This window comes from Heterodontus francisci, chromosome 32, assembly GCF_036365525.1.
Source record: "Heterodontus francisci isolate sHetFra1 chromosome 32, sHetFra1.hap1, whole genome shotgun sequence".
Classification (NCBI taxonomy): Eukaryota; Metazoa; Chordata; class Chondrichthyes; order Heterodontiformes; family Heterodontidae; genus Heterodontus; species Heterodontus francisci.
This window is the reverse complement of record NC_090402.1, coordinates 50,984,784-51,010,676: the sequence shown is the minus strand read 5'-3', so window position 1 is coordinate 51,010,676 and position 25,893 is coordinate 50,984,784. Positions and strand designations below refer to the sequence as shown.

The 25,893-nt window shown below is 42.7% G+C and overlaps 2 protein-coding genes across 5 annotated transcripts in view; both read right to left on the bottom strand.

Moving 5' to 3' along the window:
- Positions 1-25,893, bottom strand: part of LOC137347803 (tetratricopeptide repeat protein 28-like) — a 492,214-nt gene that overhangs the window by 239,095 nt on the left and 227,226 nt on the right. The window lies entirely within an intron of this gene.
- On the bottom strand, positions 21,243-24,084 carry rnf208 (ring finger protein 208). The gene has a single exon (XM_068011957.1). The coding sequence runs from the start codon at positions 23,034-23,036 to the stop codon at positions 22,299-22,301; it is 738 nt and encodes a 245-aa protein (XP_067868058.1). The 5' UTR covers positions 23,037-24,084; the 3' UTR covers positions 21,243-22,298.

Genomic DNA, 25,893 nt, shown 5'->3' with positions numbered 1-25,893 from the left:
TTACACCCTTAAATACTCAAACCAGCCTGGGATATACTCAAACTATCCTGGGAAATATTTAAATTACACCCGGAAATACTCAAACCAGCCTGGGATATACTCAAACTATCCCGGGAGTTATTTAAATTACACCCGGAAATACTCAAACCAGCCTGGGATATACTCAAACTATCACGGGAAATATTTAAATTACACCCGGAAATGCTCAAACCAGCCTGGGATATACTCAAAATATCCCGGAAAATATTTAAATTACACCCGGAAATACTCAATCCAGCCTGGGATATACTAAAACTATCCCGGGAAATATTTAAATTACACCCGGAAATACTCAAACCAGCCTGGGAAATACTCAAATTACACCCTGAAATACTCAAACCAGCCTAGGAAATACTCAAATTACACCCTGAAATACTCAAACCAGCCTGGGAAATACTCAAATTACACCCTGAAATACTCAAACCAGCCTGGGAAGTACTCAAATTACACCCTGAAATACTCAAACCAGCCTGGGAAATACTCAAATTACACCCTGAAATACTCAAACCAGCCTGGGAAATACTCGAATTGCACCCTGAAATACTCAAACCAGCCTGGGATATACTCAAATTACACCCTGAAATACTCAAACCAGCCTGGGAAATACTCAAATTACACCCTGATATACTCAAACCAGCCTGGGAAATACTCAAATTACACCCTGAAATACTCAAACCAGCCTGGGAAATACTCAAATTACACCCTGAAATACTGAAACCTGCCTGGGAAATACTCAAATTACACCCTGAAATACTCAAACCAGCCTGGGAAATACTCAAATTGCACCCTGTAATACTCAAACTATCCCGGGAAATATTTAAATTACACCCTGAAATACTCAAACCAGCCTAGGAAATACTCAAATTACACCCTGAAATACTCAAACCAGCCTGGGAAATACTCAAATTACACCCTGAAATACTCAAACCAGCCTGGGAAATACTCAAATTACACCCTGAAATACTCAAACCAGCCTGGGAAGTACTCAAATTACACCCTGAAATACTCAAACTAGCCTGGGAAATATTCAAATTACACCGTGAAATACTCAAACCAGCCTGGGAAATACTCGAATTACACCCGGAAATACTCAAACCAGCCTGGGATCTACTCAAACTATCCCAGGAGTTATTTAAATTACACCCGGAAATACTCAAACCAGCCTGGGATATAGTCAAACTATCCCTGGAAATATTTAAATTGCACCCGGAAATACTCAAACCAGCCTGAGATATACTCAAACTATCCCGGGAAATATTTAAATTACACCCGGAAATACTCAAACCAGCCTGGGATATACTCAAACTATCCCTGGAAATATTTAAATTACACCCGGAAATACTCAAACCAGCCTGCATATACTCAAACTATCCCGGGAAATATTTAAATTACACCCGGAAATACTCAAACCAGCCTGCGATACACACAAACTGTCCCGGGAAATATTTAAATTACACCCGGAAATACTCAAACCAGCCTTGATATACTCAAACTATCCCGGGAAATACTCAAATTACACCCTGAAATACTCAAACCAGCCTGGGATATACACAAACTATCCCGGGAGTTATTTAAATTACACCCGGAAATACTCAAACCAGCCTGGGATATACTCAAACTATCCCTGGAAATATTTAAATTACACCCGGAAATACTCAAACCAGCCTGAGATATACTCAAACTATCCCGGGCAATATTTAAATTACACCCAGAAATACTCAAACCAGCCTGGGATATACTCAAACTATCACGGGAAATATTTAAATTACACCCGGAAATACTCAAACCAGCCTGGATATACGCAAACTATCCCGGGAAATATTTAAATTACACCCGGAAATACTCAAACCAGCCTGGGATATACTCAAACTATCCCGGAAATATTTAAATTACACCCGGAAATACTCAAACCAGCCTGGGATATACTCAAACTATCACGGGAAATATTTAAATTACACCCGGAAATACTCAAACTAACCTGGGATATACTCAAAATATCCCGGAAAATATTTAAATTACACCCGGAAATACTCAAACCAGCCTGGGATATACTAAAACTATCCCGGGAAATATTTAAATTACACCCGGAAATACTCAAACCAGCCTGGGAAATACTCAAATTACACCCTGAAATACTCAAACCAGCCTGGGAAATACTCAAATTACACCCTGAAATACTCAAACCAGCCCGGGAGATATTCAAATTACACCCTGAAATACTCAAACCAGCCCGGGAAATACTCAAATTACACCCTGAAATAATCAAACCAGCCTGGGAAATACTCAAATTACACCCTGAAATACTCAAACCAGCCTGGGAAATACTCAAATTACACCCTGAAATACTCAAACCAGCCTGGGAAATACTCAAATTACACCCTGAAATACTCAAACCAGCCTGGGAAATACTCAAATTACACCCTGAAATACTCAAACCAACCTGGGAGGTACTCAAATTACACCCTGAAATACTCAAACCAGCCTGGGAAATACTCAAATTACACCCTGAAATACTCAAACCAGCCTGGGAAATACTCAAATTACACCCTGAAATACTCAAACCAGCCTGGGAAATACTCAAATTACACCCTGAAATACTCAAACCAGCCTGGGAAATACTCAGATTACACCCTGAAATACTCAAACCAGCCTGGGAAATACTCAAATTGCACCCTGAAATACTCAAACCAGCCTGGGAAATACTCAAATTACACCCTGAAATACTCAAACCAGCCTGGGAAATACTCAAATTGCACCCTGTAATACTCAAACTATCCTGGGAAATATTTAAATTACACCCTGAAATACTCAAACCAGCCTAGGAAATACTCAAATTACACCCTGAAATACTCAAACCAGCCTGGGAAATACTCAAATTACACCCTGAAATACTCAAACCAGCCTGGGAAGTACTCAAATTACACCCTGAAATACTCAAACTAGCCTGGGAAATATTCAAATTACACCCTGAAATACTCAAACCAGCCTGGGAAATACTCGCATTACACCCTGAAATACTCAAACCAGCCTGGGATCTACTCAAACTATCCCGGGAGTTATTTAAATTACACCCGGAAATACTCAAACCAGCCTGGGATATAGTCAAACTATCCCTGGAAATATTTAAATTACACCCGGAAATACTCAAACCAGCCTGAGATATACTCAAACTATCCCGGGAAATATTTAAATTACACCCGGAAATACTCAAACCAGCCTGGGATATACTCAAACTATCCCTGGAAATATTTAAATTACACCCGGAAATACTCAAACCAGCCTGCATATACTCAAACTATCCCGGGAAATATTTAAATTACACACGGAAATACTCAAACCAGCCTGGGATATACTCAAACTATCCCTGGAAATATTTAAATTACACCCGGAAATACTCAAACCAGCCTGCATATACTCAAACTATCCCGGGAAATATTTAAATTACACCCGGAAATACTCAAAACAGCCTGGGATATACTCAAACTATCCCGGGCAATATTTAAATTACACCCGGAAATACTCAAACCAGCCTGGGATATACTCAAACTATCCCGGGAAATATTTAAATTACATCCTGAAATACTCAAACCAGCCTGGGAAATAGTTAAATTACACCCTGAAATACTCAAACCAGCCTGGGAAATACTCAAATTACACCCTGAAATACTCAAACCAGCCTGGGAAATACTCAATTTACACCCTGAAATACTCAAACCAGCCTGGGAAATACTCACATTACACCCTGATATACTCAAACTATCCTGGGAAATATTTAAATTACACCCGGAAATACTCAAACCAGCCTGGGAATACTCAAACTATCGCGGGAAATATTTAAATTACACCCAGAAATACTCAAACCAGCCTGAGATATACTCAAACTATCACGGGAAATATTTAAATTACACCCGGAAATACTCAAACCAGCCTGGGATATACTCAAACTATCACGGGAAATATTTAAATTACACCCGGAAATGCTCAAACCAGCCTGGGATATACTCAAAATATCCCGGAAAATATTTAAATTACACCCGGAAATACTCAATCCAGCCTGGGATATACTAAAACTATCCCGGGAAATATTTAAATTACACCCGGAAATACTCAAACCAGCCTGGGAAATACTCAAATTACACCCTGAAATACTCAAACCAGCCTAGGAAATACTCAAATTACACCCTGAAATACTCAAACCAGCCTGGGAAATACTCAAATTACACCCTGAAATACTCAAACCAGCCTGGGAAGTACTCAAATTACACCCTGAAATACTCAAACCAGCCTGGGAAATACTCAAATTACACCCTGAAATACTCAAACCAGCCTGGGAAATACTCGAATTGCACCCTGAAATACTCAAACCAGCCTGGGATATACTCAAATTACACCCTGAAATACTCAAACCAGCCTGGGAAATACTCAAATTACACCCTGATATACTCAAACCAGCCTGGGAAATACTCAAATTACACCCTGAAATACTCAAACCAGCCTGGGAAATACTCAAATTACACCCTGAAATACTGAAACCTGCCTGGGAAATACTCAAATTACACCCTGAAATACTCAAACCAGCCTGGGAAATACTCAAATTGCACCCTGTAATACTCAAACTATCCCGGGAAATATTTAAATTACACCCTGAAATACTCAAACCAGCCTAGGAAATACTCAAATTACACCCTGAAATACTCAAACCAGCCTGGGAAATACTCAAATTACACCCTGAAATACTCAAACCAGCCTGGGAAGTACTCAAATTACACCCTGAAATACTCAAACCAGCCTGGGAAATACTCAAATTACACCCTGAAATACTCAAACCAGCCTGGGAAATACTCGAATTGCACCCTGAAATACTCAAACCAGCCTGGGATATACTCAAACTATCCTGGGAAATATTTAAATTACAACCGGAAAGACTCAAACCAGCCTGGGATATACTCAAACTATCCCGGGAGTTATTTAAATTACACCCGGAAATACTCAAACCAGCCTGGGATATACTCAAACTATCCCTGGAAATATTTAAATTGCACCCGGAAATACTCAAACCAGCCTGAGATATCCTCAAACTATCCCGGGCAATATTTAAATTACACCCGGAAATACTCAAACCAGCCTGGGATAAACTCAAACTATCCCGGGAAATATTTAAATTACACCCGGAAATACTCAAACCAGCCTGGGATATACTCAAAATATCCCGGAAAATATTTAAATTACACCCGGAAATACTCAAACCAGCCTGGGATATACTAAAACTATCCCGGGAAATATTTAAATTACACCCGGAAATACTCAAACCAGCCTGGGAAATACTCAAATTACACCCTGAAATACTCAAACCAGCCTGGGAAATATTTAAATTACACCCTGAAATACTCAAACCAGCCCGGGAGATATTCAAATTACACCCTGAAATACTCAAACCAGCCTGGGAAATACTCAAATTACACCCTGAAATACTCAAACCAGCCTGGGCAATATTTAAATTACACCCTGAAATACTAAAACAAGCCTGGGAAATACTCAAATTACACCCTGAAATACTCAAACCAGCCTGGGAAATACTCAGATTACACCCTGAAATACTCAAACCAGCCTGGGAAATACTCAAATTGCACCCTGAAATACTCACACCAGCCTGGGAAATACTCAAATTACACCCTGAAATACTCAAACCAGCCTGGGAAATACTCTAATTACACCCTGAAATACTCAAACCAACCTGGGAAATACTCAAATTACACCCTGAAATACTCAAACCAGCCTGGGAAATACTCAAATTACACCCTGAAATACTCAAACCAGCCTGGGAAATACTCAAATTACACCCTGAAATACTCAAACCTGCCTGGCAAATACTCAAATTACACCCTGAAATACTCAAACCAGCCTGGGAAATACTCAAATTGCACCCTGTAATACTCAAACTATCCTGGGAAATATTTAAATTACACCCTGAAATACTCAAACCAGCCTAGGAAATACTCAAATTACACCCTGAAATACTCAAACCAGCCTGGGAATTACTCAAATTACACCCTGAAATACTCAAACCAGCCTGGGAAGTACTCAAATTACACCCTGAAATACTCAAACCAGCCTGGGAAATACTCAAATTACACCCTGAAATACTCAAACCAGCCTGGGATATACTCAAACTATCCCTGGAAATATTTAAATTACACCCGGAAATACTCAAACCAGCCTGGGATATACTCAAACTATCGCGGGAAATATTTAAATTACACCCAGAAATACTCAAACCAGCCTGAGATATACTCAAACTATCACGGGAAATATTTAAATTACACCCGGAAATACTCAAACCAGCTTGGGATATACTCAAACTATCACGGGAAATATTTAAATTACACCCGGAAATACTCAAACCAGCCTGGGATATACTCAAAATATCCCGGAAAATATTTAAATTACACCCGGAAATACTCAATCCAGCCTGGGATATACTAACACTATCCCGGGAAATATTTAAATTACACCCGGAAATACTCAAACCAGCCTGGGAAATACTCAAGTTACACCCTGAAATACTCAAACCAGCCTGGGAAATACTCAAATTACACCCTGAAATACTCAAACCAGCCTGGGAAATATTTAAATTACACCCTGAAATACTCAAACCAGCCTGAGATATACTCAAACTATCCCGGGCAATATTTAAATTACACCCTGAAATACTCAAACCAGACTGGGATATACTCAAACTATCACGGGAAATATTTAAATTACACCCGGAAATACTCAAACCAGCCTGGATATACTCAAACTATCCCGGGAAATATTTAAATTACACCCGGAAATACTCAAACCAGCCTGGGATATACTCAAACTATCCCGGGAAATATTTAAATTACACCCGGAAATACTCAAACCAGCCTGGGATATACTCAAACTATCACGGGAAATATTTAAATTACACCCGGAAATACTCAAACCAGCCTGGGATATACTCAAAATATCCCGGAAAATATTTAAATTACACCCGGAAATACTCAAACCAGCCTGGGATATACTAAAACTATCCCGGGAAATATTTAAATTACACCCGGAAATACTCAAACCAGCCTGTGAAATACTCAAATTACACCCTGAAATACTCAAACCAGCCTGGGAAATACTCAAATTACACCCTGAAATACTCAAACCAGCCTGGGAAATACTCAAATTACACACCTGAAATACTCAAACCAACCTGGGAGGTACTCAAATTACACCGTGAAATACTTAAACCAGCCTGGGAAATACTCAAATTACACCATGAAATACTAAAACCAGCCTGGGAAATACTCAAATTACACCCTGAAATACTCAAACCAGCCTGGGAAATACTCAAATTACACCCTGTAATACTCAAACCAGCCTGGGAAATACTCAAAATACACCCTGTAATACTCAAACTATCCCGGGAAATATTTAAATTACATCCTGAAATACTCAAACCAGCCTGGGAAATAGTTAATTTACACCCTGAAATACTCAAACCAGCCTGGGAAATACTCAAATTACACCCTGAAATACTCAAACCAGCCTGGGAAATACTCAATTTACACCCTGAAATACTCAAACCAGCCTGGGAAATACTCAATTTACACCCTGAAATACTCAAACCAGCCTGGGAAATACTCACATTACACCCTGATATACTCAAACTATCCTGGGAAATATTTAAATTACACCCGGAAATACTCAAACCAGCCTGGGAATACTCAAACTATCGCGGGAAATATTTAAATTACACCCAGAAATACTCAAACCAGCCTGAGATATACTCAAACTATCACGGGAAATATTTAAATTACACCCGGAAATACTCAAACCAGCCTGGGATATACTCAAACTATCACGGGAAATATTTAAATTACACCCGGAAATGCTCAAACCAGCCTGGGATATACTCAAAATATCCCGGAAAATATTTAAATTACACCCGGAAATACTCAATCCAGCCTGGGATATACTAAAACTATCCCGGGAAATATTTAAATTACACCCGGAAATACTCAAACCAGCCTGGGAAATACTCAAATTACACCCTGAAATACTCAAACCAGCCTAGGAAATACTCAAATTACACCCTGAAATACTCAAACCAGCCTGGGAAATACTCAAATTACACCCTGAAATACTCAAACCAGCCTGGGAAGTTCTCAAATTACACCCTGAAATACTCAAACCAGCCTGGGAAATACTCAAATTACACCCTGAAATACTCAAACCAGCCTGGGAAATACTCGAATTGCACCCTGAAATACTCAAACCAGCCTGGGATATACTCAAATTACACCCTGAAATACTCAAACCAGCCTGGGAAATACTCAAATTACACCCTGATATACTCAAACCAGCCTGGGAAATACTCAAATTACACCCTGAAATACTCAAACCAGCCTGGGAAATACTCAAATTACACCCTGAAATACTGAAACCTGCCTGGGAAATACTCAAATTACACCCTGAAATACTCAAACCAGCCTGGGAAATACTCAAATTGCACCCTGTAATACTCAAACTATCCCGGGAAATATTTAAATTACACCCTGAAATACTCAAACCAGCCTAGGAAATACTCAAATTACACCCTGAAATACTCAAACCAGCCTGGGAAATACTCAAATTACACCCTGAAATACTCAAACCAGCCTGGGAAGTACTCAAATTACACCCTGAAATACTCAAACCAGCCTGGGAAATACTCAAATTACACCCTGAAATACTCAAACCAGCCTGGGAAATACTCGAATTGCACCCTGAAATACTCAAACCAGCCTGGGATATACTCAAACTATCCTGGGAAATATTTAAATTACAACCGGAAAGACTCAAACCAGCCTGGGATATACTCAAACTATCCCGGGAGTTATTTAAATTACACCCGGAAATACTCAAACCAGCCTGGGATATACTCAAACTATCCCTGGAAATATTTAAATTGCACCCGGAAATACTCAAACCAGCCTGAGATATCCTCAAACTATCCCGGGCAATATTTAAATTACACCCGGAAATACTCAAACCAGCCTGGGATAAACTCAAACTATCCCGGGAAATATTTAAATTACACCCGGAAATACTCAAACCAGCCTGGGATATACTCAAAATATCCCGGAAAATATTTAAATTACACCCGGAAATACTCAAACCAGCCTGGGATATACTAAAACTATCCCGGGAAATATTTAAATTACACCCGGAAATACTCAAACCAGCCTGGGAAATACTCAAATTACACCCTGAAATACTCAAACCAGCCTGGGAAATATTTAAATTACACCCTGAAATACTCAAACCAGCCCGGGAGATATTCAAATTACACCCTGAAATACTCAAACCAGCCTGGGAAATACTCAAATTACACCCTGAAATACTCAAACCAGCCTGGGCAATATTTAAATTACACCCTGAAATACTAAAACAAGCCTGGGAAATACTCAAATTACACCCTGAAATACTCAAACCAGCCTGGGAAATACTCAGATTACACCCTGAAATACTCAAACCAGCCTGGGAAATACTCAAATTGCACCCTGAAATACTCACACCAGCCTGGGAAATACTCAAATTACACCCTGAAATACTCAAACCAGCCTGGGAAATACTCTAATTACACCCTGAAATACTCAAACCAACCTGGGAAATACTCAAATTACACCCTGAAATACTCAAACCAGCCTGGGAAATACTCAAATTACACCCTGAAATACTCAAACCAGCCTGGGAAATACTCAAATTACACCCTGAAATACTCAAACCTGCCTGGCAAATACTCAAATTACACCCTGAAATACTCAAACCAGCCTGGGAAATACACAAATTGCACCCTGTAATACTCAAACTATCCTGGGAAATATTTAAATTACACCCTGAAATACTCAAACCAGCCTAGGAAATACTCAAATTACACCCTGAAATACTCAAACCAGCCTGGGAATTACTCAAATTACACCCTGAAATACTCAAACCAGCCTGGGAAGTACTCAAATTACACCCTGAAATACTCAAACCAGCCTGGGAAATACTCAAATTACACCCTGAAATACTCAAACCAGCCTGGGATATACTCAAACTATCCCTGGAAATATTTAAATTACACCCGGAAATACTCAAACCAGCCTGGGATATACTCAAACTATCGCGGGAATTATTTAAATTACACCCAGAAATACTCAAACCAGCCTGAGATATACTCAAACTATCACGGGAAATATTTAAATTACACCCGGAAATACTCAAACCAGCTTGGGATATACTCAAACTATCACGGGAAATATTTAAATTACACCCGGAAATACTCAAACCAGCCTGGGATATACTCAAAATATCCCGGAAAATATTTAAATTACACCCGGAAATACTCAATCCAGCCTGGGATATACTAACACTATCCCGGGAAATATTTAAATTACACCCGGAAATACTCAAACCAGCCTGGGAAATACTCAAGTTACACCCTGAAATACTCAAACCAGCCTGGGAAATACTCAAATTACACCCTGAAATACTCAAACCAGCCTGGGAAATATTTAAATTACACCCTGAAATACTCAAACCAGCCTGAGATATACTCAAACTATCCCGGGCAATATTTAAATTACACCCTGAAATACTCAAACCAGACTGGGATATACTCAAACTATCACGGGAAATATTTAAATTACACCCGGAAATACTCAAACCAGCCTGGATATACTCAAACTATCCCGGGAAATATTTAAATTACACCCGGAAATACTCAAACCAGCCTGGGATATACTCAAACTATCCCGGGAAATATTTAAATTACACCCGGAAATACTCAAACCAGCCTGGGATATACTCAAACTATCACGGGAAATATTTAAATTACACCCGGAAATACTCAAACCAGCCTGGGATATACTCAAAATATCCCGGAAAATATTTAAATTACACCCGGAAATACTCAAACCAGCCTGGGATATACTAAAACTATCCCGGGAAATATTTAAATTACACCCGGAAATACTCAAACCAGCCTGTGAAATACTCAAATTACACCCTGAAATACTCAAACCAGCCTGGGAAATACTCAAATTACACCCTGAAATACTCAAACCAGCCTGGGAAATACTCAAATTACACCCTGAAATACTCAAACCAGCCTGGGAAATACTCAAATTACACACCTGAAATACTCAAACCAACCTGGGAGGTACTCAAATTACACCGTGAAATACTTAAACCAGCCTGGGAAATACTCAAATTACACCCTGAAATACTAAAACCAGCCTGGGAAATACTCAAATTACACCCTGAAATACTCAAACCAGCCTGGGAAATACTCAAATTACACCCTGTAATACTCAAACCAGCCTGGGAAATACTCAAAATACACCCTGTAATACTCAAACTATCCCGGGAAATATTTAAATTACATCCTGAAATACTCAAACCAGCCTGGGAAATAGTTAAATTACACCCTGAAATACTCAAACCAGCCTGGGAAATACTCAAATTACACCCTGAAATACTCAAACCAGCCTGGGAAATACTCAATTTACACCCTGAAATACTCAAACCAGCCTGGGAAATACTCAATTTACACCCTGAAATACTCAAACCAGCCTGGGAAATACTCACATTACACCCTGATATACTCAAACTATCCTGGGAAATATTTAAATTACACCCGGAAATACTCAAACCAGCCTGGGAATACTCAAACTATCGCGGGAAATATTTAAATTACACCCAGAAATACTCAAACCAGCCTGAGATATACTCAAACTATCACGGGAAATATTTAAATTACACCCGGAAATACTCAAACCAGCCTGGGATATACTCAAACTATCACGGGAAATATTTAAATTACACCCGGAAATGCTCAAACCAGCCTGGGATATACTCAAAATATCCCGGAAAATATTTAAATTACACCCGGAAATACTCTATCCAGCCTGGGATATACTAAAACTATCCCGGGAAATATTTAAATTACACCCGGAAATACTCAAACCAGCCTGGGAAATACTCAAATTACACCCTGAAATACTCAAACCAGCCTAGGAAATACTCAAATTACACCCTGAAATACTCAAACCAGCCTGGGAAATACTCAAATTACACCCTGAAATACTCAAACCAGCCTGGGAAGTACTCAAATTACACCCTGAAATACTCAAACCAGCCTGGGAAATACTCAAATTACACCCTGAAATACTCAAACCAGCCTGGGAAATACTCGAATTGCACCCTGAAATACTCAAACCAGCCTGGGATATACTCAAATTACACCCTGAAATACTCAAACCAGCCTGGGAAATACTCAAATTACACCCTGATATACTCAAACCAGCCTGGGAAATACTCAAATTACACCCTGAAATACTCAAACCAGCCTGGGAAATACTCAAATTACACCCTGAAATACTGAAACCTGCCTGGGAAATACTCAAATTACACCCTGAAATACTCAAACCAGCCTGGGAAATACTCAAATTGCACCCTGTAATACTCAAACTATCCCGGGAAATATTTAAATTACACCCTGAAATACTCAAACCAGCCTAGGAAATACTCAAATTACACCCTGAAATACTCAAACCAGCCTGGGAAATACTCAAATTACACCCTGAAATACTCAAACCAGCCTGGGAAGTACTCAAATTACACCCTGAAATACTCAAACCAGCCTGGGAAATACTCAAATTACACCCTGAAATACTCAAACCAGCCTGGGAAATACTCGAATTGCACCCTGAAATACTCAAACCAGCCTGGGATATAGTCAAACTATCCTGGGAAATATTTAAATTACAACCGGAAAGACTCAAACCAGCCTGGGATATACTCAAACTATCCCGGGAGTTATTTAAATTACACCCGGAAATACTCAAACCAGCCTGGGATATACTCAAACTATCCCTGGAAATATTTAAATTGCACCCGGAAATACTCAAACCAGCCTGAGATATCCTCAAACTATCCCGGGCAATATTTAAATTACACCCGGAAATACTCAAACCAGCCTGGGATAAACTCAAACTATCCCGGGAAATATTTAAATTACACCCGGAAATACTCAAACCAGCCTGAGATATACTCAAAATATCCCGGAAAATATTTAAATTACACCCGGAAATACTCAAACCAGCCTGGGATATACTAAAACTATCCCGGGAAATATTTAAATTACACCCGGAAATACTCAAACCAGCCTGGGAAATACTCAAATTACACCCTGAAATACTCAAACCAGCCTGGGAAATATTTAAATTACACCCTGAAATACTCAAACCAGCCCGGGAGATATTCAAATTACACCCTGAAATACTCAAACCAGCCTGGGAAATACTCAAATTACACCCTGAAATACTCAAACCAGCCTGGGCAATATTTAAATTACACCCTGAAATACTAAAACAAGCCTGGGAAATACTCAAATTACACCCTGAAATACTCAAACCAGCCTGGGAAATACTCAGATTACACCCTGAAATACTCAAACCAGCCTGGGAAATACTCAAATTGCACCCTGAAATACTCACACCAGCCTGGGAAATACTCAAATTACACCCTGAAATACTCAAACCAGCCTGGGAAATACTCTAATTACACCCTGAAATACTCAAACCAACCTGGGAAATACTCAAATTACACCCTGAAATACTCAAACCAGCCTGGGAAATACTCAAATTACACCCTGAAATACTCAAACCAGCCTGGGAAATACTCAAATTACACCCTGAAATACTCAAACCTGCCTGGCAAATACTCAAATTACACCCTGAAATACTCAAACCAGCCTGGGAAATACTCAAATTGCACCCTGTAATACTCAAACTATCCTGGGAAATATTTAAATTACACCCTGAAACACTCAAACCAGCCTAGGAAATACTCAAATTACACCCTGAAATACTCAAACCAGCCTGGGAATTACTCAAATTACACCCTGAAATACTCAAACCAGCCTGGGAAGTACTCAAATTACACCCTGAAATACTCAAACCAGCCTGGGAAATACTCAAATTACACCCTGAAATACTCAAACCAGCCTGGGATATACTCAAACTATCCCTGGAAATATTTAAATTACACCCGGAAATACTCAAACCAGCCTGGGATATACTCAAACTATCGCGGGAAATATTTAAATTACACCCAGAAATACTCAAACCAGCTTGGGATATACTCAAACTATCACGGGAAATATTTAAATTACACCCGGAAATACTCAAACCAGCCTGGGATATACTCAAAATATCCCGGAAAATATTTAAATTACACCCGGAAATACTCAATCCAGCCTGGGATATACTAACACTATCCCGGGAAATATTTAAATTACACCCGGAAATACTCAAACCAGCCTGGGAAATACTCAAGTTACACCCTGAAATACTCAAACCAGCCTGGGAAATACTCAAATTACACCCTGAAATACTCAAACCAGCCTGGGAAATATTTAAATTACACCCTGAAATACTCAAACCAGCCTGAGATATACTCAAACTATCCCGGGCAATATTTAAATTACACCCTGAAATACTCAAACCAGACTGGGATATACTCAAACTATCACGGGAAATATTTAAATTACACCCGGAAATACTCAAACCAGCCTGGATATACTCAAACTATCCCGGGAAATATTTAAATTACACCCGGAAATACTCAAACCAGCCTGGGATATACTCAAACTATCCCGGGAAATATTTAAATTACACCCGGAAATACTCAAACCAGCCTGGGATATACTCAAACTATCACGGGAAATATTTAAATTACACCCGGAAATACTCAAACCAGCCTGGGATATACTCAAAATATCCCGGAAAATATTTAAATTACACCCGGAAATACTCAAACCAGCCTGGGATATACTAAAACTATCCCGGGAAATATTTAAATTACACCCGGAAATACTCAAACCAGCCTGTGAAATACTCAAATTACACCCTGAAATACTCAAACCAGCCTGGGAAATACTCAAATTACACCCTGAAATACTCAAACCAGCCTGGGAAATACTCAAATTACACCCTGAAATACTCAAACCAGCCTGGGAAATACTCAAATTACACACCTGAAATACTCAAACCAACCTGGGAGGTACTCAAATTACACCGTGAAATACTTAAACCAGCCTGGGAAATACTCAAATTACACCCTGAAATACTAAAACCAGCCTGGGAAATACTCAAATTACACCCTGAAATACTCAAACCAGCCTGGGAAATACTCAAATTACACCCTGTAATACTCAAACCAGCCTGGGAAATACTCAAAATACACCCTGAAATACTCAAACCAGCCTGGGAAATACTCAAATTACACCCTGAAATACTCAAACCAGCCTGGGAAATACTCAAATTACACCCTGAAATACTCAATCCAGCCTGGGAAATACTCATATTACACCCGGAAATACTCAAACCAGCCCAGGAAAGACTCAAATTTTTTTTTTTTTATTCATTCACCGGATGTGGTCGTCGCTGGCTAGGCCAGCATTTATTGCCCATCCCTAATTGACGTTGAAAAGGTGGTGGTGAGCTGCCTTCTTGAACCGCTGCAGTCCATGTGGGGTTGGTCCACCCACAGTGCTGTTAGGAAGGGAGTTCCAGGATTTTGACCCAGCGACAGTGAAGGAACGGCGATATAGTTCCAAGTCAGGGTGGTGTGTAACTTGGAGGGGAACTTGCAGGTGGTGGTGTTCCCATGTATTTGCTGCCCTTGTCCATCTAGTTGGTAGAGGTCGTGGGTTTGGAAGGTGCTGTCCAAGGAGCCTTGGTGCATTGCTGCAATGCATCTTGTAGATGGTACACACTGCTGCCACTGTGCGTCGGTGGTGGAGGGAGTGAATGTTTGTAGATGGGGTGCCAATCAAGCGGGCTGCTTTGTCCTGGATGGTGTCGAGCTTCTTGAGTGTTGTTGGAGCTGCACCTATCCAGGCAAGTGGAGAGTATTCTATCACACTCCTGACTTGTGCCTTGTAGATTGTGGACAGGCTTTGGGGAGTCAGGAGGTTAGTTACTCGCCTCAGGCTTCCTAGCCTCTGACCTGCTCTTGTAGCCACGGTATTTATATGGCTACTCCAGTTCAGTTTTCGGTCAATGGTAGCCCCTAGGATGTTGATAGTGGGGGATTCAGCGATGGTAATGTCGTTGAATGTCATGGGGAGATGGTTAGATTCTCTTTTGTTGGAGATGGTCATTGCCTGGCACTTGTGTGGCGCGAATGTTACTTGCCACTTATCAGCCCAAGCCTGGATATTGTCCAGGTCTTGCTGCATTTCTACACAGACTGCTTCAGTATCTGAGGCGTTGCGAATGGTGCTGAACATTGTGCAATCATCAGCGAACATCCCCACTTCTGACCTTATGATTGAAGGAAGGTCATTGATAAAGCAGCTGAAGATGGTTGGGCCTAGGACACTACCCTGAGGTACTCCTGCAGTGATGTCCTGGAGCTCAGATGATTGACCTCCAACAACCACAACCATCTTCCTTTGCGCTCGGTATGACTCCAGCCAGCGGAGGCATTTCCCCCTGATTCCCATTGACCTCAGTTTTGCTGGGGCTCCTTGATGCCATGCTCGGTCAAATGCTGCCTTGATGTCAAGGACAGTCACTCTCACCTCACCTCTTGAGTTCAGCTCTTTTGTCCATGTTTGAACCAAGGCTGTAATGAGGTCAGGAGCTGAGTGGCCCTGGCGGAACCCAAACTGAGCATCACTGAGCAGGTTGTTGCTAAGCAAGTGCCACTTGATGGCACTGTTGATGACACCTTCCATCACTTTACTGATGATTGAGAGTAGGCTAATGGGGCGGTAGTTGGCCGGGTTGGATTTGTCCTGCTTTTTGTGTACAGGACATACCTGGGCAATTTTCAACATTGCAGTGTAGATGCCAGTGTTGTAGCTGTACTGGAACAGCTTGGCTAGGGGCGCGGCAAGTTCTGGAGCACAGGTCTTCAGTGCTATTGCCGGAATATTGTCAGGGCCCATAGTCTTTGCAGTATCCAGTGCCTTCAGTCGTTTCTTGATATCACGTGGAGTGAATCGAATTGGCTGAAGTTTGGCATCTGTGATGCTGGGGACTTCAGGAGGAGGCTGAGATGGATCATCAATTCAGCACTTCTGGCTGAAGATTGTTGCAAATGCTTCAGCCTTATCTTTCGCACTGATGTGCTGGGCTCCCCCATCATTGAGGATGGGGATAATGGTGGAGCCACCTCCTCCAGTTAGTTGTTTAATTGTCCACCACCATTCACGGCTGGATGTGGCAGGACTGCAGAGCTTAGATCTGATCCGTTGGTTATGGGATCGCTTATCTCTGTCTATCGCATGCTGCTTACGCAGTTTGGCATGCAAGTAGTCCTGTGTTGTAGCTTCACCAGGTTGACACCTCATTTCGAGGTATGCCTGGTGCTGCTCCTGGCATGCCCTCCTGCACTCTTCATTGAACCAGGGTTGGTCTCCTGGCTTGATGGTGATGGTAGAGTGGGGGATATGCCGGGCCATGAGGTTACAGATTGTGGTTGAGTACAATTCTGCTGCTGCTGATGGCCCACAGCGCCTCATGGATGCCCAGTTTTGCATTGCTAGATCTGTTCGAAATCTATCCCATTCAGCACGGTGATAGTGCCAAACAACACAATGGATGGTATCCTCAATGTGAAGGCGGGACTTCGTCTCCACAAGGACTGTGCGGTGGTCACTCCTACCAATACTGTCATGGACAGATGCATCCACGGCAGGCAGATTGGTGAGGACGAGGTCGAGTATGTTCTTCCCTCGCGTTGGTTCCCCCACCACCTGCCGCAGACCCAGTCTTGCAGCCATGTCCTTTAGGACTTGGCCAGCTCGGTCAGTAGTGGTGCTGCCGAGCCACTCATGGTGATGGACATTGAAGTCCCCCACCCAGAGTACATTTTGTGCCCTTGCCACCCTCAGGTCTTCCTCCAAGTGGTGTTCAACATGGAGGAGTACTGAGTCATCAGCTGAGGGAGGGCGGTAGGTGATAATCAGTAGGAGGTTACCTTGCCCATATTTAACCTGATGCCATGAGACTTCATGAGGTCTGGAGTCGATGTTGAGGACTCCCAGGGCAACTCCCTCCCTACTGTATACTACTGTGCCACCACCTCTGCTGGGTCTGTCTTGCCGGTGGGACAAGACGTACCCGGGGATGGTGATGGCAGTGTCTGGGACATTGTCTGTTAGGTATGATTCAGTGAGTATGACTATGTCAGGCTGTTGCTTGACTAGTCTGTGGGACAGCTCTCCCAACTTTGGCACAAGCCCCTAGATGTTAGTAAGGAGGACTTTGCAGGGTCGACAGGGCTGGGTTTGCCGTTGTCGTTTCCGGTGCCTAGGTCGATGCCCGGTTGTCCGTCTGGTTTCATTCCTTTTTATAGACTTCGTAGCGGTTAGGTACAACTGAGTGGCTTGCTAGGCCATTTCAGAGGCCATGTAAGAGTCAACCACATTGCTGTGGGTCTGGAGTCACATGTCGGCCAGACCAGGGAAGGACAGCAGATTTCCTTCCCTGAAGGACATTAGTGAACCAGATGGGTTTTTACAACAATCGACATTGGTTTCATGGCCATCATTAGACTAGTTTTTAATTCCAGATTTTTATTAAGTTCAAATTCCACCCTCTGCTGTGGTGGGATTCGAACCCATGTCCCCAGAGGAATACCCTGGGACTCTGAGTTACTAGTCCAGTGATAATACCACTACGCCACTGCCTACCCCTGAAATACTCAAATCAGCCCGGGAAATATTCAAATTACACCCTGAAATACTCAAACCAGCCTGGGAAATACTCAAATTACACCCTGAAATACTCAAACCAGCCCGGGAAATATTCAAATTACACCCTGAAATACTCAAATCAGCCCAGGAAATACTCACATTACACCCTGAAATACTCAAACCAGCCCAGGAAATACTCACATTACACCCTGAAATACTCAAACCAACGTTAGAAATACTCAAATTACACCCTGAAATACTCAAACCAGCGTGAGAAATACTCAAATTATACCTTGAAATACTCAAACCAGCCCAGGAAATACTCAAATTACACCCTGAAATACTCAAACCAGCCTGGGAAGTACTCAAATTACACCCTGAAATACTCAAATCAGCCTGGGAAATACTCAAATTACACCCTAAAATACTCAAATTACACCCCGAAATACTCAAATTACACCCTGAAATGCTCATATTGCACCCTGAAATACTCAAACCCTCATGAAATATTCAAATTAATACCCTGAAATACTCAAACCTCCCTGAAATACATTACACCCTGAAATACTCAAATTTCACCCTGAAATACTCAAATTACACCCTGAAATGCTCAAATTATATGCTAATATTCTCAAACCATCGTGAAATACTCAAATTACACCATGAAAGGCTCAAACCTCCATGAATTACTCAAATTACACCCCGAAATACTTCAATTACACCCTGAAATGCTCATTTTATATGCTAATATTCTCAAACCATCGTGAAATACTCAAATTACACCCCGAAATACTTCAATTACACCCTGAAATGCTCATTTTATATGCGAATATTCTCAAACCATCGTGAAATACTCAAATTACACCATGAAAAGCTCAAATTGTACACTGATATACTCGAACCAAAATGGTATATACCCAAATTCCACCCTGAAATACTCAAATTATACCCTGAAATGCTCAAATTACACCCTAATATACTCAAACCATCGTGAAATACTCAAATTACACCATGAAAGACTCAAATTGCGCACTCATATACACGAACCACCCTGGGAAATACTCAAATTACACCTTGAAATACTCAAACCACCCTGAAGTACTCAAAATACACTCTGAAATACTGACAATACTCCTGGAAATACTCAGTGGTTCCTGAAATACTGAAACTATAACCTGAAATACTCAAATTACACGCTGAAATGGTCAAATTACATCCTGAGGTACTCATACTATCCTGAAAATGCTCAAACCAAACGCGGAAACACACAGTGGTCCCTGAAATACTCAATTTTCTCTAAAATACTTGCAACTATGCTCTGAAGTACTCAATCTACATCCTGAAATACTCAAACTATACCCTGAAATACTCAATCTACACTGTAAAATTCTCAAATTACACTCTGAAATATTCAACCCACACTCTAAACTCCAGCTTGTCCCTTTAATTATACAACCTGCTCTCAATGATAGTCACCATGGAGCATTCTGTATTCTGCCTGTAGTCTACACCTGCGATGCTCAGACAGCACTCTGTGACATCTAGCCTGCATCTTTGATATCAGGACTGCGATCTGCAATTTGTAGCTAGTGGCCGGTGATGCTCAGCTTGGTGCCTGTGGCCAGTGGTACCCAGCTTGGTGCCTGTGGTCAATGGTACTCAATTTGGTGCCGTGGCCAGTGGTACTCTGCCTGGTACCTGTGGCCAGTGGTATTCAGTCTGGTACCCGTGGCCAGTGGCACTCAGTCTGGTACCTATGGTCAATGGTACTCAGTTTGGTACCCGTGTCAGTGGTACCCAGCCGGATGCCCATGGCCAGTAGTACTCAGCCTGGTGCCTGTGGTCAGTGGTACTCAGTCTGGTACCCGTGGCCAGTGGTACTCAGTCTGGTACCCGTGGTCAGTAGTACGCAGCCTGGTGCCCGTGGCTAGTGATACTCAGCCTGGTGCCTGTGGTCAGTGGTACTCAGCCTGGTGCCCGTGGCTAGTGATACTCAGCCTGGTGCCTATGGTCAGTGATACTCAGCCTAGTGCCCGTGGCTAGTGATACTCAGCCAAGTGCCCATGGCTAGTGATACTCAGCCTGGTGCCTGTGGTCAGTGGCACTCAGCCTGGTGCCCGTGATTTCACCCTGTTGTCTCTATTGTTTAGTCTGTGTCCCTTGCAACTTAGTTAGCAACCCATGAAATGCAGCCAGCTCTTCTAGCGCAGTTTGACACTGGGAAACATTTTAATAACATTCTCAATGAATATTTAAATGTGCAATGTAAAGCGGGAAGGAAGGTGGAGTGAAGAACCCACTCAGAGACACCATATTATGTTGCGGTGTCAGTCTTTGCACCAGTGTCTACCAGTCATTACTGTGAGTTTAACCCTTTGCTGAGAGGTGCACCAGCGCTTGTCTACTTAACCCTTTAATTACCGCAGTAGCACAAAGACAAGTGGAAGGTCTAATATAGAGTTTATTCACAGAATACAATCAATAAAGAAACATTCTTTGTGTTCCTAGCACTGCTCTCGGCGAGCTCTCCAGCACTGACTGTTACCTTTGGCAGCAGGTGCTCCATACAGCTTATTTGATGCCAAAGATGAGTATTTCTCCATCATGTGTGAAACATGTTAAGAGCTTCTTGAAGCCCAAGGTTGGATTTGTGGGGTGGGGCGAGGAGCAAAAGCAAACCAAATCCGCTTGGACACACACGTGAGAGTAACCTTTATTATCTGGTTATTGTGACAGACAGGTTGATGTGGAAACAAATGGACTTTAACCCTTTTCAGCCCAGCTTCCCCCAGAACCACAGGGGTCTGGTGTGCTCTCATGCAGAGCCAGCTGGACCAGGTGGCTGACTCCTGGTGCTGACTTTGGCTGACACTGCACAAAAGCTTTCAAGGTACCTGTGACGTCAGGGAAGTTAGAGGCAGGTCTGTGGCTTAGGCAAGGATGCTTGCAATTAAAAATAAGTGCTATTAAACCCTTCTCTCTTTATCTAAAGATCAATATCCAAAATTTAGGTAAAAAAATATGTTCTTGCCAGATGTGGCATTCTGATGAGAGATTGAGGGCACTGGGCTGAGCCTGGGCCGGAATGGGTCTCAATAGGCTGCCAAATACTGTGGCATGGATCTAGAACACATTAAGCTTTTACCGACCTAGAGAGGGCATCACTTTAAGACGTTGCATTGGCAATGGTTTTAGGCATCGTATAATACTGGGGTGGAAAAAGAAGCAATTCCGAGGTCAGAGTCAAGTATGTGCAGGTTGCTTGGCAACACTGCCTCTCAGGCAAAACTATCAAGACAGCATAATACTTGCCACTCAATCTGAATTTGATACCTTTGATTTCACAGAAAACACAGAAACTCCCAGATGAGATAATGCAGTTATAGATAATATACCATATAGGCTGCTGAGAAAGCACAGCAAATTGTTCAGTCTTGGAGTAATCCTTTTTTTTGTTGCAAATGCTACTTTGCGACAGGGAAAAGCCAGGGCCTTCTCTCTCCTCCTTCTACATGATCACACAGGAAGACAGTGGGTTTCGGAGCTGGCAGCTGCAGGCCGCCCCGCAGTATTGCTGGAAGGTTTGGTAGCAGCTGCGGTCAGCCTCACCGCTCCACTGGCCTGGATTGGCGGCAAGGGCCTCGGCTGGCAGCCGAGCTAGGATGCTGGTGTTGACAGCCAGGGCTGCCAGGCCATAGTCGGTGAAGAGGACGGTCTCCCGGCGGCAGGTGGGGCAGGAGATGAACTTGTATTTGGGGCAGGACTCGTAGAGGATCTGCAGGCACTCCTCGCACACTGAATGCAGGCAGGAGAGGATCCGTGGGCGCTTGTTGGTTGCGTTGTACACATGGCCGCATGTGGGGCATTCCAAAGGCTCTGAGGTGGTGGACTGGTGAAGTACGTACTGGTTAACGATGACTTCGTCCGATGGTGTCTGTCGGTGGTAGCACATCTCTGCACTGGCCTTGCGATGACCCTGAACGAATTTCTCGCGGCGTGGGGGGGTCCTTGTCAGCCCACTGGGGCTCCGGGCCTTCTCCAGGGTGGGGACATCAGCACAAGCCTGGTTCGCGATGATCTCCGACTCCAGGGGCCAGGCGCACTTTCCAACAAGTGGGGGCTCCCGGACACACTGTGAGGGCCCATAGCGGGCCTGTGAGCTCGAACAGTCTGCAAACTTCTCTGCCGGCACAATCTTCACCGCCTCCATCTTGATGGCAGCCTGCTGCTGTTTCAGGCACGCCATGGGGAAGGGTTTGGGAGTCCGAGCTGCGGCTAGGCAGCCTGCTTCACAGGCAGAGGCTGTACTCACCACACTGCCTGTCCATCTCTGCACCCTGGAGGCTTCCCTATGTGCACCAGGATCCTTTACTATCCATACAGCAGGCTCAGGCTGCAACACAATTAGCGAGAAACATCCTGAATCCTCTACACAGGCTACAGCGAATCCAACACCCTGCTCTTTATCTAGTGAGGCTGACAGGTGCTCTCAGCGTCAGCTTTATAATAGTACGATCCGACTCCTCTTCCTCGACTGGACTCTCAATCTCTTAACGGCAGTGAATGCTGCAATATGAAGCTAGTGAGCAGGCGAGCACTGCAAACATGTTCCAGAAGAAGCCTCTATGACAGAGCTAAGTGAGCGACGGAGAAGCTCTCACTCACTGAGGAAATCTCTCACCTAAGGAATAGTGAGCTGTTTGAAGATGCTTGCTTGAATCACGTTACCTGCACTTGTAGTCGATCTGGTGCTTCGAGTTTCCAATCGAGCACAGCCCTCCCTCCTGTAGTAAAGTGTGTGTCTCTGTGTTGATAGTAAGGGCAGTGGCTGTTCTGCAGCTTGTTCTCTCTCTCTTGCTCTGTCTCTCCGAGCCCTCTGTTTACCTCTGATGGCAGTATTGTCTGCAGCAGCACTGCAGTACTGCAGCTAGCTCACATTTCTCTCATTCAGCACACTGTGAGTGCTCCAGGCCGCAGTCCTTCAACACAGGCTACTTCTGCAACTGAAGCCAACCTTTAGCTGCTTGCCTTTTTCATTCATCTGTCTAACCTTCAAAGGGCTCTCACTGTGGTGCAATCGATGCTGAGAAAGCAGACGATGATGCTGTTGCCATTTCCTTCCTGAGTCACAGTGGCTTGGTACTGCTACTGCAAGAGAAAGCAGCACCAGCTATTCCCCTGAGCACTTCACACCCTCCTAGCCAGCGAGGTCACCTCTAGATAGTTCATACACTTAACCCCTCAACTCTCCCTTTGTGTTCAATTTCGACTGCTGTCTCCTGGCACCTCTGACTATCTCTGCTATTTGATAACGGGCAATGACGAAAAGGAAACAATATTTGTTTTGAGTCCCTTTTGAAGTCTGTCTGTTTGACGTGTTTTCACTCTCAAAATGTCTCGAGACAATGACATGTACTGAGTGTTCGTGAGAATAGCATTAAAATTTTCAACACCAAAGGGGCCTGGCAAACTGTTTAATCCCACGAGTGCTGCAAAAGGCAATTAAAGTGAATGTTTTTAATTCATTGAGAAGTTGCTGCTAAAAGAGTGAAGGCCCACAGTTCAGAAAATCACTCAGATCAAACAGATCAGGAGAGAAGACAAGGTAAATCAGGAAGTTGTGAGAAACTGGCATCAAATTTGAGTTTTAAAAGACTGCTGGTTATATCTTGAATGGAGGTTTGTGAGAGGTAAGGAGTTCCATACAGCACTGAGGCACACTGAGATCCTCAGAGAAGTTCAGTAGGATGTTTAATTGCAGCACATGAGAGCAAGTTGTGCAAAACAATAACATGAATAACTCAGCAAGAGTAACGAATTAACTCTGGGCCAACAAGAACAAGCTGCGTGGAGAGCCGGCATGGACTCGATGGGCCAAATGGCCTCCTTCTGTGCCATAAATAACTGACGCCAGGTATGAAATACAAAGAGTTAATGAGAACAAGATATGAGACACATGAGACCAATGAGAACAACCTATGAGACACAGAAACAATGAAAATGTTCTCTAAGAACTAGAGCACATTTGGACTCTTCCCCAGATTAACGGGGTAAAAGCCTTCTCTTTCTCCTGGTGTTAAGGTTTGTAAATGAAATGAGTTTGAACACTCTGAACCCAGCAGCTATGTTGCAATTGGAACAACAATAGAATGACCATAAAGTGGCACAATTTGGTTCGATATTGCAAATTTCACAACGCAAGATATCAGATGTGTGAAAATATGACACTGTTACTTTGGGGAGTGCCCTTCTGAAGTTGGGTTTGGGGCAGATGGTTGGAGCAGACAGAATGAACGATAGCCTGTATAAAACTCGTGCTGAACTGAGTGTTTGATGGGACAGTGTAGAGGGAGCTGTGCTCTATATCTAACTCTGTACACGCCCTGGGAGTGCTTGATGGAAGACTGTACCTAATCTGTGATTTACCTGCTCTGGAAGTGGATTAACTGCAACATCCATCACTTTAAAAATCACAATAATCTCCAAAAAATACAAATTTAAAAATAATGAGAATCAAGTGAAAAAGAACAAATAGAAACAAAATAACAGAACATAAGAACCCATGGGAACCTGTCTTAGACACAAAGGGCCAATGAGAGCCAGGCATTAACGCATTGAATCAATGAGAACAAGGTACAGAACACACTGAGCCAATAAGAACGATGTATAGACATCTTCTTTGGCCTCTTTATCTTGAGAGACAATGGGTAAGCCCCTGGAGGTGGTCAGTGGTGTGTGGAGAAGCGCCTGGAGTGGCTATAAAGGCCAATTCTAGAGTGACAGGCTCTTCCACAGGTGCTGCAGAAAAATTTGTTTGTCGGGGCTTTTACACAGTTGGCTTTCCCCTTGTGCCTCTGTCTTTTTTCCTGCCAACTGCTAAGTCTCTTCGACTTGCCACACTTTAGCCCCGCCTTTATGGCTGCCCGCCAGCTCTGGTGAACTCTGGCAACTGACTCCCACGACTTGTGATCAATGTCACAGGACTTCATGTCGCGTTTGCAGATGTCTTTAAAGCAGAGACATGGACAGGCGGCCAGGATGGAACACTGTGTATCTGGGATGTCAGACAAGGAAGCATACCCATCTCTTTGCTGGATGCTCAT